The sequence below is a fragment of the Papio anubis genome, chromosome 14 (assembly GCF_008728515.1).
Source record: "Papio anubis isolate 15944 chromosome 14, Panubis1.0, whole genome shotgun sequence".
NCBI classification, from domain to species: domain Eukaryota; kingdom Metazoa; phylum Chordata; class Mammalia; order Primates; family Cercopithecidae; genus Papio; species Papio anubis.
In genome coordinates, this window is record NC_044989.1 from 27,563,219 (window position 1) to 27,579,352 (window position 16,134).

The following is a 16,134-nucleotide window of genomic DNA, read 5'->3' on the forward strand; positions in this document are numbered from 1 at the left end:
AAAAAAATATAGACTTCCAGTCCAACTCTAGCCTTACTAAACCAGGATTAAGGTAGGAGTGGAGGGTGAGAATGGACTTACTTAAATAAGGTAATTCTTAATCGTAGATAGCTTGGGAATCTCATATACAGAGTATCCATGTTGACTGTAGAAGGAAAAAGCTAAAATGTCTGTGTGATAGGGACAAGTGAGGAATTGTTAGGTCATAGTTTAGGTCTTCCTTGGGTGATTGTTCCATTTCTGGTGTATTTTTGTTTTAGCAAGGAGGAAATAGGTAGGGGTGGGGTGTGTGTGTGTGTGTGTGTGTGTGTGTGTGTGAGAGAGAGAGAGAGACAGAGAATGTTGGAAGTTAATGGAGTGCCATAGGGCATTATAGAACTATGAAAGCCTTACTGCTCAGCATCTAGTCTTCAGTCATTTTTTTTTGAGATGGAGTTTCACTCTTGTTGCCCAGGCTGGAGTGCAATGGCACGATCTCAGCTCACTGCAACCTCTGCCTCCTGGGTCCAAGTGATTCTCCTGCCCCAGCCTCCCGAATAGCTGGGATTACAGGCATGTGTCATGCCTGGCTAATTTTGTAGTTTTAGTAGAGACAAGGTTTCTCTATGTTGGTCAGGCTGGTCTTGAACTCCCAACCTCAGGTGATCCGCCCACCTTGGCCTTCCAAAGTGCTGGGATTACAGGCGTGAGCCATCATGCCCGGCTAGCCTTCAGTGTTTCATCCAGGCAGGTAGCACTTTGTTTCAGAGAACTGTACTCTGTGATATTTACAATAATGAGATTTTGGTTATGATGTTAATTATAGTAGCAAACTAAAAACTCCATATTTGGGTGTATTAACCCATCTCTGGGAAGTAGAGGTTTAGTGTCTATTACTCTTCCAGACAGTGTGGTCCACTTGGTTCTTGATGCTCTTTTTCTGGAGTCCACCTCCCAGTCTGTCCTTGCTTACCTCCTGCAAGAGTGGACATTAATTGGGTGAAAACATTGTTTTCCATTTTTGTCCCTAGTTTTCTTTCTTAATGTGAATATTTCTACATTGGTTTAAATAATGACTTGTGGGATACCAAGGATGTTGCTGATTAGCTAGTGGCCCTATAGCCATTTTCTCCAGTCTGCCCTGGCTCCTGGGATGGAGGAACTGAGTTTGCAAATCAGCTCCATCCTCATATCAAGAAATAGTAAAATAAGAGAAAGAAGAGGGCTTATGGTCTGATACATATTTTTTATAAAAATGTCGATGATACTTTATAATAATTTTCTGCTACAATTCTTTGTTTTCTCCCTCCATAGTGAAACAAAGAGTCCTCTTCGTGGAAGATAAAAAAATACGCTCCCTTTAACTGGTGGATTGAAAGTGACTTTGATTTATAAAGAGAAGACTGAGGGCGGGGATACTGATTCAGAAATCCTGTAGTGTGTAATAAAAGAAGAGGAAATGGCATGGAATCACTGCCTCCTGTGATTTGAAGGCCATTGTGAAGGAAAACAATGCAGTGAAAGAAAGTTCTTCATATTAGGACAGATATCATTGCATCACATTTATTTATCTTTCTGGGTATTTTTATAGCCCTTAATAAAAAATATTAAAATAGCCTATGCTATTGTGTCTTAGTGATGTTTTTCCACACTATTTGAGGTTTTAAAAATCAACCACATTACTAAAAAATAACCATTGTTTCATGTAATAAATGTTTCCATAACAACACTTATGTAAGAGTTTCCAGCCTGCTCCCTCTGTACTCAAGAGAAAAGGCAGAGTAACATTCCAGAGTGATCTTGAAGAAACTCCCATGTAATAACAAAGATGGCAAGGGGGACCAGGAATGACAAAAGAAGGAGCCTTGTAACACAAATCAAGAGAACTTCTATTTCTGATTTGTGCTTCATTAGGAAAAATGCCACTGGCCTATATTTTCAAACCCAGGTCACCAAAGCAGTATCTAGGATTTTGTGGGACAGCTTTGGATTCCTTTATTCCCTAGATTTTTCTTTCCTTTTAAAATAAAAGAAGCTATAGTGTATTTCCATAAAGCCACTGCTAAGACTTCTGAGGCATGGTGGTACCACACAGCTAACTAGCATGGAATTCTGGGAGCAATCCCTAATGTTCAGATAGGGACCTCTGTGCTGCCCAGAGCCATACACTTTCTTACTTGGGCTTTTGTTTCCCACAAGTTTTCAAAGTTGTCCAGTTTTCTCCTTTGTCAAGTTCCTGGTTGAAAAGGATCTGCTCATTTTAAGCTCTGCTGGTTCACATCCTACCCCATTTAAAGCATTTGTGTGGGAGAATGATACCGTGCCCACCCTGACTACAAAATAAGAAGTTCCTTCTCCATGGCCCAAACCTGGCTCCGAGGGAAATGTAAGAGCAGCTCTCTGGCGGTTTAGAGGAATTAGAGGCAGATAGTTGATGAGTCTTAGGGGCTTGTGGCCTCATGATCAATCAGCTATTTTATGGCATCTTTTGATAAAGCTCTGGTTCAAAGCAATAATAGGTGAGATCTTGGCTCTTTTTAGGCTGAAACTGTACATAGTATTGAGTTATAAGAAAAATCACCTGCTCCTAGCTAAGCTGATGTAAAGGGTCTGTGACATGCATGAATTGCTTTAAAAAAAGGAACTTACCTGGTTTAACAAATGACTTACTTATTCAGTCCATGGGTTGAATGTGGCCCATAGGTGGTGGTTACTTCTTTTTTTTGATACAGGGTCTGCTTTGTCACGCAGACTGGAGTATAGTGGCGTGATCATGACTCACTGCGGCCTCAAACTCCTAGGCTCATATTATCCTCCCACCTCAGCCTCCTGAATAGCTGGGACTACAGGTGTGTGTCACCACGCCTGGCTAATTTTTTGTATTTTTAGTAGAGATGAGGTTTTTCCATGTTGCCCAGGCTGGTCTCAAACTCCTGGGCTCAAGCAATTCTTCTGACTCGGCTTCCCAAAGTGGTGGGATTACACCCACCACGTGAGCCACCATGCCCCTGTGGTGTTTACATTAAAAAAAAAAAAAAATTAGTTGCTGATACATAAACATTGAAGGGTTTCAATAAATATCCAAACTTCTGCCTTCCCTTACAAAACCAGAGGTTTTGACAACACTAAGCTAAAGTTGAGTATCAGCTGCCCCTCTTAGAAAGTGCCCTTTCCCTTAAGAAGAGTCTGCTCTGGCTCTAGACACTGTTGTCCACAACCTCTGCCGCGTGGTGCACATGGGGCATTAACAATCTGTTGACAATTGAGTTTACTTGTCCCTGAAGAGTGGTAATGTTTGTACAGATCTTGGTTGTGGAATCTTTAGTTCTGGTTGGTTTGTGCAAATGCATGGAAAGCAAAAGAATCATTGTTACAAATGAAGCTTGAGGATGACTTTTTGTAGAAGAACTAATATTTGCAAAGAAAGGGGACGAGGACATTTTCTAATAAGTGTTAGCCAGGAGCAGCCACCCCCAAGTACATTTTATTCCCAGGTATATTTATTTTGGGACTAATAGCAATCAAAACAGAGTAAGCGGAAGGTCTTTTTTGTAAGGGTAAGATGACTGTGTTCCTGCAGCCTGGACGCTGACTGCTGCAATGAAATTGGATCTCTTGAGCATGTCTTCCAAGGACAAATTTGGATAGTAAGCCAGGTAGAAGGCCAAAGCTCCCACAAAGCTGTCACCAGCACCCTGTAATTAAAAGCACACTTTTGAAGACAAGCATGTAGTCAATCTGTTGCCCAAACTGCATATTTTAAAAATATTTAAGTAAACTTAATTTTAGTTTTAGATTTACAGAAAAGGTACAAGGATAATACAGAGTTTCCATGTACTCATACCCAGTTCTGTTAACATCTTACTGTGGTACATTTATCACCACTAAAGAAATAATATATTATTAACTGAACTTCATACTTTTTTTCAGATTTTACTAGTTTTGCTTAATGTCCTTTTTCTGTTCCAGGATCCCATCCAGCATGCCATATTACATTTAATTGTCATATTTGCATAGACTCCTGTAGGCTGTGATAGTTTCTTAGACATTCTTTGTTTTTGGTGATTTTTTTTTTTTAAGAGACATGGTCTTACTCTATTGCCCAGGCTGAAGTGCAGTGGCACAATCATAGCTCACTGCAGCCTGGGCTCAACTCCTGAGTGAACTCCTGCTGGGCACTGGCAATCCTCCTGCTTCAGCCTCCCAAGTAGCCGGAACTACAGGCATGTGCAACACCTGGCTAGGTTTTAAAAATTTTAATTAAAAAAAAAAAAAAGACAGAGTCTCACTATGTTGACTAGCCTGGTCTTGAACTGCTGGCCTCAAGCAATCCTCCTGCCTCAGCCTCCCAAATGCTGGGATTACAGGTGTGAGCCACTGCACCTGGCTGTTGTTGATGACTTTGATAGTTTCGAGGAGGACTGGTCACGTATTTTGTAGCACGTATCTTAATTGAGATATGTCCATTTTTCTCACAGGCTGTGGTTATGGTTTTTGGGGGAAAGACCACAGAGGTGAAATGTCATTTTCATCACATCATCTGAAGGGTACATACGATCAGCATGACTTCTCACTGATGGTGTTAACCTTGATCACCTGGCTAAGGTAGTCTTTGCCAAGTTTATCCACTGTAAAGTTACTTTGCTCCCTTTTTTCATGTTACACTCTTTGTTTTTTTTTTCTTTTAATTTTTTTTTCATGTTGGAAAGCAAGTCATTAAGTGTATTCCACTCTTAAAGGTTGGGGAATTATTCCCTGAAGTTATGCTCTATCTTCTTAAGGGTGGAGTTTCTATGTTCTATCTCCTTAAGGGTGGAGTTTCTACATAAATTATTTGGAATTCTTCTGTATGGGAGATTGGTCTCTTCCATTTATTTATTCAGTCATTTATATCAGTATGAACTCATCGTTATTTGTTTTATTCTTTGGGCTATAATTCAATGCCATATTATTTTGTTGTTCAAATTGTTCCAGCTTTGGCCATTGGGAGCTTTTCCAGTTGGCTTCCGTGTCCCTTTGACATACGCCCATCCTTTTGGTTTTGAGTACTTTCTGGCATTACAAGATGCCCCAGGGGGCCGGGCGTGGTGGCTCACACCTGTAATCCCAGCACTTTGGGAGGCTGAGGTGGGCACATGGCTTGAGCCCAGGAGTTTGAGACCAGACTGGGCAACATGGCAAAGCCTTGCCTCTACAAAAACAAAACAAACAAAATCCCCCAAGATGCTCCAGGGTCATCTTGTATAGTCCCTGCCCTAGCCCTAGAATTAGCCATTTCTTCATTAAAAATGCATGCAGAAAGAGCTGAGAGCCATTTGATATTATTTCTAAACCAAATATAGGGGCACATCAAGTTTCTTTCCATTTTCTCTGAAGCTCCAAAGATCCAAGCTGGTGAAGGCCATGGAGACACAAAACATCCTGAGAAAGTCTATGGACGTGTGCCTTTGGACAGAGCAATACCTTGTCATGTTTGGCTAACAATTGTGTTCAGGACAATTTAAATGTGACTACACAGTCTCACTTGAAAAACCATTCTTGTATTCAACAGCTCTCAGGGTCGTTTTCTACCTCTTTCCAGTTTGCTGGTTCCTTAGACCAGGCTTTCATAACAAATCTTGAGGCTATACCTCAGGCTTTTTAAAGAACCTTGGCATGCAAGATTGTTCCAGTCACAGTTGATGTATTTGATGGGCTATGTGCCCAGCACAGTGATGGGTGCTAGAAAAGGACTAAAATCCATTGTGGATTAAATGCTAAATAGCATGGCAGAATTTGTAAGTGCTGTTAGATTTTAAGAAGGGGTTTGAAGAAAGCCCCCCCAAGAAGGGAGCCCTTATAGAACAAGCCAGATTTATAAAGAGAAGGCAGACCTCAAAGAATAAAGACACAGGAGAAGAAAGGACCAGAGTGAGCTCATGAAACCATTAGTGGCTTTAAGGAGAATGACATTTCCCCTTGTTTTCACAGACAAAGCCATCAATATTAAATTCGCCAAGGGGTGATAGTAATACAGCTGTGAATGCAACTTTCATTCCCCCCATGAATGTTGTCTGAGTGCCTAAAATGTGTTAGGCCCTATGCTAGGTGCTTTGCAACCTTTACTGGTCTTTCCTGAAGGATGCAATGGAGAAAGAGACAGACATGGTTCCTTCCCACTCGCAGTTTACAGCACAGCAGCTGACATGAGGAAGGTCTGAAACCTGAGGAACTGGAGGGTGAGCTGACTGGAGGGTTATTATGAAAACATGGAAAATGCCACAAGATATGAAGAGCTATGGCAAACTCCCAGATGCCAAGTCTTGACTCCTCCTTACATTACATACAAAATTAAATTCCAGCTAAAGTCTTGAATGTAAAAAACAAAACAGTACAATAATAAGATGAAAATTTTGATGAATATTTTTGTATAACCCCAGACAGGGAAAACATAAGTCAGTAAACACAAAAAGACATAATGAAAAAAATAACAGGTTTTTAATTTTATAAACATATTTTAAAAATATGTCCAAAGACACTATAAATAAAGCCAACTGAAAAAGTACAGATTTGGTGAAAATCCTTGCAATACATGTAACATATCCTCATTATTCAAAGAATATCTTCAAATTGCTAGGAAAAAGACAAATGTAGGATAAAAGTGAATAAAGATATAGACCTGCAATTTCAGAAAAGGAAATGTATATGGTCAGTAATAAACATATGAAAAGATGGTCAATGACTAGAAAATGTATAATGCTTAGCTGGGCTCAGTGGCTCACGCCTGTAATCCCAGCACTTTGGGAGGCTGAGGTGGGTGGATCACGAGGTCTGGAGTTCAAGACCAGCCTGGCCAAGATGGTGAAACCCTGTCTCCACTAAAAATACAAAAATTAGCCGGGCATGGTAGCACGTGCCTGTAATCCCAGCCACTCGGGAAGCTGAGGCAGAAAATTGCTTAAACCCGGGAGGTGGGGGTTGCAGTGAGCCGCGATCGTGCCACTACACTCCAGCCTGGGTGACAGAGCGAGACTCCATTTCAAACAAACAACAACAACAACAAAAAAGACAGAATATGCCTAATGCTCTTTGATTCAACAATTTCAATCCTGCTCCTGGGAATCTCCTACAGAAGGAAAAGCTCCTGTAATATAGGAATATAGGTACAAAGATGCTTATTGCTGCATTATTTTCAAAGGCAAAACATCTACCAAATAGGATGAATAAACTGGCACATTCTTATTATGGAAAAGTATTCAGCTATTAATGAGAAAAGTCTAGCAATATAAGCACATACTTGGAGAAATGTCCATTAGTTAAGTCACAAAAGGAGGTTTCTGCGTCCATGATCCCATTTGGGGGAAAAGAAATAAAAGAATGAAAAAAAGACAAATACCTATCTGTATGAGCATATGTGGGGTTTTTTTTGTTTTGTTTTGTTTTGTTTTTTTTTTTGAGACGGGGTTTTGCTCTTGTTGCCCAGGCTGGAGTGCAATGGCACGATCTCGGCTCACAGCAACCTCCGCCTCCCAGGTTCAAGCGATTCTCCTGCCTCAGCCTTCCGAGTAGCTGGGACTACAGGCACATCACGCCTGGCTAATTTTGTGTTTTTAGTAGAGACGGGGTTTCTCCATGTGGGTCAGGCTGGTGGTTTTTTTTTGAGACGGAGTCTCGCTCTGTCGCCCAGGCTGGAGTGCAGTGACGCGATCTCGGCTCACTGCAAGCTCCGCCTCCCGGGTTCACGCCATTCTCCTGCCTCAGCCTCCTGAGTAGCTGGGATTACAGGCGCCGCCACCTCGCCCGGCTTTTTGTATTTTTAGTAGAGACAGGGTTTCACCGTGTTAGCCAGGATGGTCTCAATTTCCTGACCTCCTGATCTGCCCGCCTCGGCCTCCCAAAGTGCTAGGATTACAGGCGTGAGCCACCGCGCCCGGCGTCAGGCTGGTCTTAAACTCCCGACCTCAGGTAATCTGCCCGCCTCGGCCTCCCAAAATCCTGGGATTATAGGCATGAGCCACTGTGCCTGGCCCAGCACATGTGTATTTTTTAAAAAGAATATAGAGAATATAGAATGAAGGATATGTATCAAATTGTGAATATTTGGTTTTCTTATGTGCCAGGTACAGGGACAGTGATCTTTTCTTTATATACTTCTATATTGTTTGATTTATTATAAGTTTATAATATTTTTCCAAAAAAGTTTAAGCTAACAAAAGGATGAATAGGTTAGCCATGCCTCTGTGCCTGCCTACCTTGCACCCTGACCAGAGTGGAGGCAGGAGGCAGAAAGGAGACATTCTGGCATTGCCGACAGAAATCAGGTCTACCTACCCCTCTGATAGCTACCGGGGTATTTCTGGCTGCAGACAAGGTTTTTTAGAAAGTTTTAAAAATATGGCTGGGCTCTGTGGCTCATGCCTGTAATCCCAGCACTTTGGGAGGCCGAGGTGGGTGGATCACGAGGTCAGGAGTTCAAGACCAGCCTGGCCAAGATGGTGAAACCCTGTCTCTACTAAAAATACAAAAAATTAGCCGGGCGTGGTGGTGGGTGTGCCTGTAATCCCAGCTACTCAGGAGACTGAGGCAGAGAACTGCTTGAACCAAGGAGGTGGAGGTTGCAGTGAGCCAAGACCGTGCCACTGCACTCCAGCCTGGGCAACAGAGTGAGACTCTGTCTCAAAAAAAAAAAAGAAAGTTTAAAAAATATTATACCCACACCTGAAAACACTCTTAAAATCACTAAAATTTTTTTCCACTACAGCCAAGGCCAGGGAAACACAGGTTTTGGTGGAACTGTGTGTGCTGGAAGCATTATTTAGGCAGCAACAATTCTCACAATTTGATTACCCTTCATTCTTGGGGCTACATTACATATTGCTTTTTTCTTTCCTTTTTTTTTTTTTTTTTGAGATGGAGTCTTGCTCTGTCGCCCAGGCTGGAGTGCAGTGGCGCAATCTCGGCTCACTGCAAGCTCCGCCTCCTGGGTTTACGCCATTCTCCCGCCTCAGCCTCCGGAGTCGCTGGGACTACAGGCGCCCGCCACCTCGCCCGGCTAGTTTTTTGTATTTTTAGTAGAGACGGGGTTTCACCGTGGTCTCGATCTCCTGACCTTGTGATCCGCCCGCCTCGGCCTCCCAAAGTGCTGGGATTACAGGCGTGAGCCACCACGCCCGGCCATATTGCTTTTTTCTTTCTTTCTTTTGAGACACGGTCTCGCTCTGTCACTCAGGATGGAGTGCAGTAGCATAATCATAGCTCACTGATGCCTTGATCTCCCAGGCTCAAGCAATCCCTCCACCTCAACCTCCTGAGTAGCTGGGACCACAGGTGTGCAACACTATACCCAGCTAATCTTTTTATTTTTTGTAGAGATGAGGTTGGCCAGGCACAGTGGCTCACATCTGTAATCCCAGCACATGGGGAGCAAGACCAGCCTGGGCAATGTTGCGAAGCCCTGTCTCTACAAAAAACATAAAAATTAGCTGGGCATTGAGGTGTGTGCCTGTAGTCCTAGCTACCTGGTAGCCTGAGGCAGGAGGATCACCTGAACTCAGGGATGTCGAGCCTGCAGTGAGCTGTGATCATGTCACTGCACTCCAGCCTGGGCGAAAGAGTGAGATCCTGTCTAAATAAACAAATAAATAAATAGGCAGGGTCTTCCCATAAATAGGCAGGCTGGTCTCAAACTCCTGGGCTCAAGGGATCCTCCCGCCTTGGCCTCCCAAAGTGCTGGGATTACAGGTACGAGATGCTGTGCCTGGCCTACACACTGTGTTGCTAGAGAATAAAAGATAAGTCCTTCCTATATTAAAAATGGGGGGTTCCCAATAAAGAAAACTCTAGACTAGATGGCTTCGCTGGATAATCCTTGCAAACATTTAAGTAAGAAGTAATCCTAATTCTACACAAATTCTTTAAGAAAATAGAAGAGCCGGCCGGGCACGGTGGCTCAAGCCTGTAATCCCAGCACTTTGGGAGGCCGAGACGGGCGGATCATGAGGTCAGGAAATTGAGACCATCCTGGCTAACACGGTGAAACCCCGTCTCTACTAAAAAATACAAAAAACTAGCCGGGTGAGGTGGCGGGCCTCTGTAGTCCCAGCTACTTGGGAGGCTGAGGCAGGAGAATGGCGTGAACCCGGGAGGCGGAGCTTGCAGTGAGCTGAGATCCGGCCACTGCACTCCAGCCTGGGCGACAGAGCGAGACTCCGTCTCCAAAAAAAAAAAAAAAAAAAAAAAAGAAAATAGAAGAGCCAGGGAAACACTTTATAATGCTAGCATCACCATGATACCAAAACCAGACAATGACATTGCAAGAAAACAAAAAAGATCAATACCCTTTGTGAATATAGATGTAAAAACCTTAACTTTTTTAAAGCAAATTAAATGTGTGTGTGTGTGTGTGTGTGTGTGTGTGTATATATTTAATATATGATAATACATCATGACCAAGTAGAATTTATCCCAGGAATGCAAGATTGGTTTAACATTTTAAAAAATCAATGTAATTCAGTAATATTAAAAATCTTATGATTATATCAACAGGAGATGAAAAAGCATGTCACAAAATTCTACATTCATTCATGATAAAAGTTCAGCAAATTTAGAAAGAAGATGTAACTTGATCTTCTTGATAAAGAGCATTTATGAAAAATCTACAGCTAACATCATGCTCAACCAGAAAGACTGAATGCTTCCTCCCTAATACAGGGAACAAATCAAAGATGTCTGTTCTCACTACTTCTACTCAACACTGTACTGGATTGCCTAGCCAGTGCAAAAGGACAGGGGAAAAAAAAAAGAAAGAAAAGGCATACAGATTGAAAAGGAAGAAGTAAAACACCTTTTCTTTGTAGATGACATAGTGACCTATGTAGAAAATCCTAGGAAGTCCAGCCAAAAAGCTGCTAGAAATGGTGGGTTTAGCAAGGTAACAGGACACAAGGTCACTATAAAAAACCAAGTGTGGCCAGGCGTGGTGGCTCACGCCTGTAATCCCAGCACTTTCGGAGGCCGAGGCAGGTGGGTAACAAGGTCAGGAGATCAAGACCATCCTGGCTAACATGGTGAAACCCCATCTGTACTAAAAATACAAAAAAAAAAAAAAAAAAATGAGCCAGGCATGGTATCGGGCACCTGTAGTCCCAGCTACTCGGGAGGCTGAGGCAGGAGAATGGCATGAACCTGGGAGGTAGAACTTGCAGTGAGCCAAGATCGCGTCACTGCACTCCAGCCTGGGTGACAGAGCAAGACTGTCTCAAAAAAAAAAAAATTGTATTTCTATATATTAGCAATGAACAAGAACTCAAAGTTATGAAAACATTTGCAACAGCATTTTAAAAATGAAGTATTTAGGCTAAATTTAACTGAATATGTGTAAGATCTATCTATTCTTGCTATGGAAAGTTAAAGAAAAATAAATGGTGAGAGTTTCAAGGATTGGAAAACTCAATATTCTTAAGATATCAATTCTCCCCAAATTGATCTATAGATTAATGCAATTCCAATAAAAATCCCAGCTGGCAATTGTTGTAAATTAATAAACTGATTTTAAAATGTACATGGAAATGGAAACGTTCTAGAATAGCCAAAACAGTTTTGAAAAAGAACCAAGTTACCAGGCTTACCATAAGCTACAGTAATTAGACAGTGAGATACTGACATAAGGATAGACATGTAGGTCACTTGATAACTTGATAGAAGAGTCCAGATACAGACCGACAAATATATGGTCAACTTATTTCCAACAAAGGAATAGGTTGAGTATCCCTTATCTGAAATACATGGGATCAGAGATGTTTTGGATTTCACTTTGTGTGTGTGTGTGTGTGTGTGTTATACTCACTGGTTGAGCATCTCTTATCCAAAAATTTGAAATCCAATATACTCCAATGAACATTTCTTTTGAGGATCAGGTTGGCAATGAAAAAATTTCAGATTTTGAAGTTATTTTTATTTTTATTTTTTGAGACAGGGTCTCACTCTGTTGCCCAGGCTGGAGTGTGGTGGCATGATCTTGGCTCACTGTAACCTCTGCCTCCTGGGTTCAAGCAATCCTCCCATTTCAGCCTCCCAAGTAACTGGGAGTATAGATGTGTGCCACCACACCCGGCTTTTTTTTTTTTTGAGTCAGAGTCTCACTCTATAGCCCAGGTTGGAGTGCAATGGTGTGATCTTGACTCACTGTAACCTCTGCCTCCTGGGTTCAAGCAATTCTCCTGCCTCAGCCTCCCAAGTAGCTGGGATTACAGGCACCTGCCACCATGCCCAGCTAATTTTTGTATTTTTAGTAGAGATGGGGTTTCACCATATTGGCCAGGCTGGTCTTGAGCTCCTGACCTTGTGATCTGCCCACCTCGCCTCCCAAAGTGCTGGGATTACAGGCGTGAACCATCGTGCTTGGCCGGCAATTTTTTTTTTTTTGGGGGTGTGTGTGTGTGTATTTGTGTGTGTATGTATATGTATATGTGTGTGTGTGTGTGTGTGTGTGTGTGTATGTAGAGAGAGAGAGAGAGAGATGGGGTTTCACCATGTTGCCCAGGCTGGTCTTGAACTCCTGGGCTCAAGCGATCTACCTGCCTAGGCCTCCTGAAGTGCTAGGATTGCAAGTGTGATTACAGGGATTATGGTGCACCTGGCCCATGATTTTGAAGCATTTTGGACTGCAGATTTTGGGTTAGGGAAACTCAACCTGTACCCAGTAATTCAATGGAGGAAAGGGCAGTCTTTTAAACAAATGGTTCTGGAACAAATGGATATCCATATGCAAGAACACAAACCCTTACCTCACACCATAGACAACAATTAACTCAAAATGGGTCACAAACCTAAATGTAAGAGTTGAAACAACAAACTTCTAGAAGAAGATAGGAGAAAATCTGTAACCTTGTGCTAGGCAGATTTCTTAGGACACCAAAAGCACAAAGATTAAAAAACCTGATAAACTGAAATTTATCAAAATTTAAAGCCTTTGCCCTTCAAAAGAATATCAAAAGATAAGCCATGGACTAGGATAAAATATTTGCAAAACATGTATCTGACAAAGAACTGTTATAACTCAATAATACAACCCAATAAGACCAACAACCCAATAAAAATGGGCAAGAGATTTGAACAGAAGTTTCATCAAAGAAGCTTCATCATGCATATGCCAAATAAGTATATGAAAAGATGCTCAATATAATCAGACACTAGGGAAATGCAAATTCAAAACACAATGAGATGGCATTATATACCTAGTACAAAGACTAAAATATTTAAAGCTGAAAGTACCAAAAATTGGCGTAAATGTCCTGGAGATATGAAAAGTCTTATTCATTGCTTGTGGGAATGCAAAATGATAGAGACACTTTGGAAAATAGTTTGGCAGCTTCCTAATAATGTTAAACATATACTTATAAAACCCAGCATTTCTATTCCTAGCTATTTATCCAAAAGAAATGAAAGCATATATCCACATAAAGACCTATATGTGAATGTTTACAGCAGCATTATTTATAATCACTCCAAACTGGAAACAATCCAGATGTCCTAGAACTGACGAATGGATAAACAAACTGTGGCACATCCAGACAAGGCAATATTACTTAGCAATAAAATGGAAGGAACTGCTGATAAAACAGCATGGATGAATCTCAAAAGAATTATGCTAAGTGGGAGAAGCCAGGCACAAAAGATTACAAGTCACATCGTATGATTTCTGTGATGGTGAATTTTGTGTTAACTTGACTAGGCTGAATGATGCCCACATAGCTGGTTAAACATTATTTCTGTTTAATAGAAATAATGTTTCTGTGTCTGTGATGGTGTTTCTGGAAGAGACTGTCATTTTAATTTGTAGACCGAGTGAAGAAGATCGGTCCTCACCAATGTGGGCAGGCATCTTCTAATCTGTTGAGGGCGTGGATGGAACTAAAAGGCAGAAGGGCAAATTCTTTCTCTCTCTTCTTGAGCTAGGACATCTATGTTCTCCCCTCTCCCTCCGCACATTAACTGGGATCTCAGGTCTTTGACCTCAGACTAAACGGTACCACTGGCTTTCCTATTTCTCCATCTTGCAGACCGTGGGCCTTCTTGCCTTCCATAACTGCACATGTCAATTCCCATAATAAATCTACACACACACTTGGGCCGGGCGCGGTGGCTCACGCCTGTAATCCCAGCACTTTGGGAGGCTGAGGTGGGTGGATCACGAGGTCAGGAGATCAAGACCATCCTGGCTAACACGGTGAAACCCCGTCTCTACTAAAAATACAAAAAAATTAGCTGGGCGTAGTGGCGGGCGCCTGTAGTCCCAGCTACTCCGGAAGCTGAGGCAGGAGAATGGCATGAACCCGGGAGGCAGAGCTTGCAGTGAGCCGAGATTGCGCCACTGCACTCCAGCCTGGGCGACAGAGCGAGACTCCATCTCAAAAAAAAAAAATAAATAAATAAAATAAAAAATAAATCTACACACACACACACACACACAAAATACATATACATATACATCTCTCCATCTGATTTCTCTGGTGAACCCCAGCTAATATCAATTCATGTATATGAAATCCTAGAAAAGGCAAAAATGTAGCAACAGAAAGCAGGTCAAGGGCTGGGGAGTATTGACTGCAAAAGGACTGCACAGGAACTTTCTGGGGTGATAAAAATACTCTAGGTTATGATTACAGTAGTGATTAAATGACTGCATACATTCATCAAAACTCATTGAATCATGCACTGAAAATGGGTAAAATCTTATTGTATAAAAATTATATCTAATACAACTGATTTTTTAAAAAGGCAAAGGAGTGGGTATGTGTATTGAGTTATACAGGAATGTCAGGTTTGAAAACCTTGACAGTTATTTCCTGGGTTTACTATTGATTTACTCCCAAGTGTGTGGTTGAGATAATCATTGAGATTTACTGTGGGCCATGCTTAAGTGTTTTGATTGGCATATGGGAATTTATTTGTCCTTATACTGAGAGCTCGAATTCTACCTCTGCTCTTCCAGTCTAAAGATTTCTTTCTTCTGGCAGTGTGGGCTTTGGAGTAACACAGACCTGTATGTGAATCTTGGCCTCACCACTTCCTAGCTTTATGACATTGGGGAAATTAATGTAAATTCTCTGTGACTTTGTTTTCTTATACATAAAATGAAGTTATTAACATCTTTCTCATAAGGATTTTGTGAACATTAAAAAACAGCTCAACTTTCAATAGAAGAGATAAATTAAAAAATAAAAGCTAAACAATTGTTAGTTCTTTCCTTTCTGACCAAAAGCATTTCTGTCTTTTCCCTAATTAAAAGTTGATGGCTTTGTTTCCACGGAATCTATCATCCCTTGGTGCTCAATCTTTTAACCTAAAATCAATGACCAGAAATCTTAACACATGTTGTTTCTTCATTTATTTTTCTACTTCCTCCCTTGACCTCCCTTGCTCTTTTGCACACCCTCTGCACAGACTGGGCATGTTCACTTCACTGCTGGTTTATGCTCTGCCTTTCTCCTGCTCCTTCTTGCTCTGCCAAGTCCCCCTTTCTCTGTGTCTAGTTTGGAAGCCGTTGATCCTGCTAGTCTTTACCTTTTTGGGCCTTCATTCAAAACTGTTTGCTGTCTTTCTTTAGAAGGCCCTGCTCCTTTATGATATCTTCCCAGAGTACCTCATTTTTTTTTTTTTTTTTGAGACAGAGTCTTGCTCTATTGCCCAGGCTGGAGTGCAGTGGCATGATCTCGGCTCACTGCAACCTTCGCCTCCTGTGTTCACGCCATTCTCTGGCCTCAGCCTCCCGAGTAGCTGGGACTACAGGCACCCGCCACCACGCCCGGCTAATTTTTTGTAATTTTAGTAGAGACAGGGTTTCACCGTGTTAGCCAGGATGGTCTCAATCTCCCGACCTCATGATCCGCCCGCCTCGGCCTCCCAAAGTGCTGGGATTATAGGCATGAGCCACTGTGCCCGGGCCCAGAGTACCTCATTTTGCCAAAGTTACTTGAAACACTTCAACAACCTATGTGCTTAACCTAACAATTCCTACAAAAGCTCAGCATTCTACTTCCTGTTTGCCTTGGTGTAGAGTGGAGTATAGATTAAATGGTCAAGTCCACATCAAGAAAGAGCTCTGATTGCAATTAGGTTGACTCATCCACAAAACGCAAAAGCAATTTACTTAAAGGATTCTGAAAATAGATCAAT

The 16,134-nt window shown here is 41.8% G+C and overlaps 1 protein-coding gene across 5 annotated transcripts in view; it reads right to left on the reverse strand.

Moving 5' to 3' along the window:
• Positions 1-603: 603 nt before the first annotated feature.
• RBKS (ribokinase) overlaps positions 604-16,134 on the reverse strand; it is a 115,169-nt gene continuing 99,638 nt past the window's right edge. For 4 of the 5 annotated variants that reach the window (XM_009183909.4, XM_031655520.1, XM_009183910.3 and 1 more), the window contains one exon: positions 3,370-3,674. In XM_009183909.4, the coding sequence (XP_009182173.1) occupies positions 3,501-3,674 (174 nt within the window). In that variant the 3' untranslated portion in view covers positions 3,370-3,500. Of the gene's footprint in view, positions 956-3,369; positions 3,675-16,134 lie in introns of those variants that run through there. The other variant, XM_031655516.1, reaches the window with a different exon arrangement.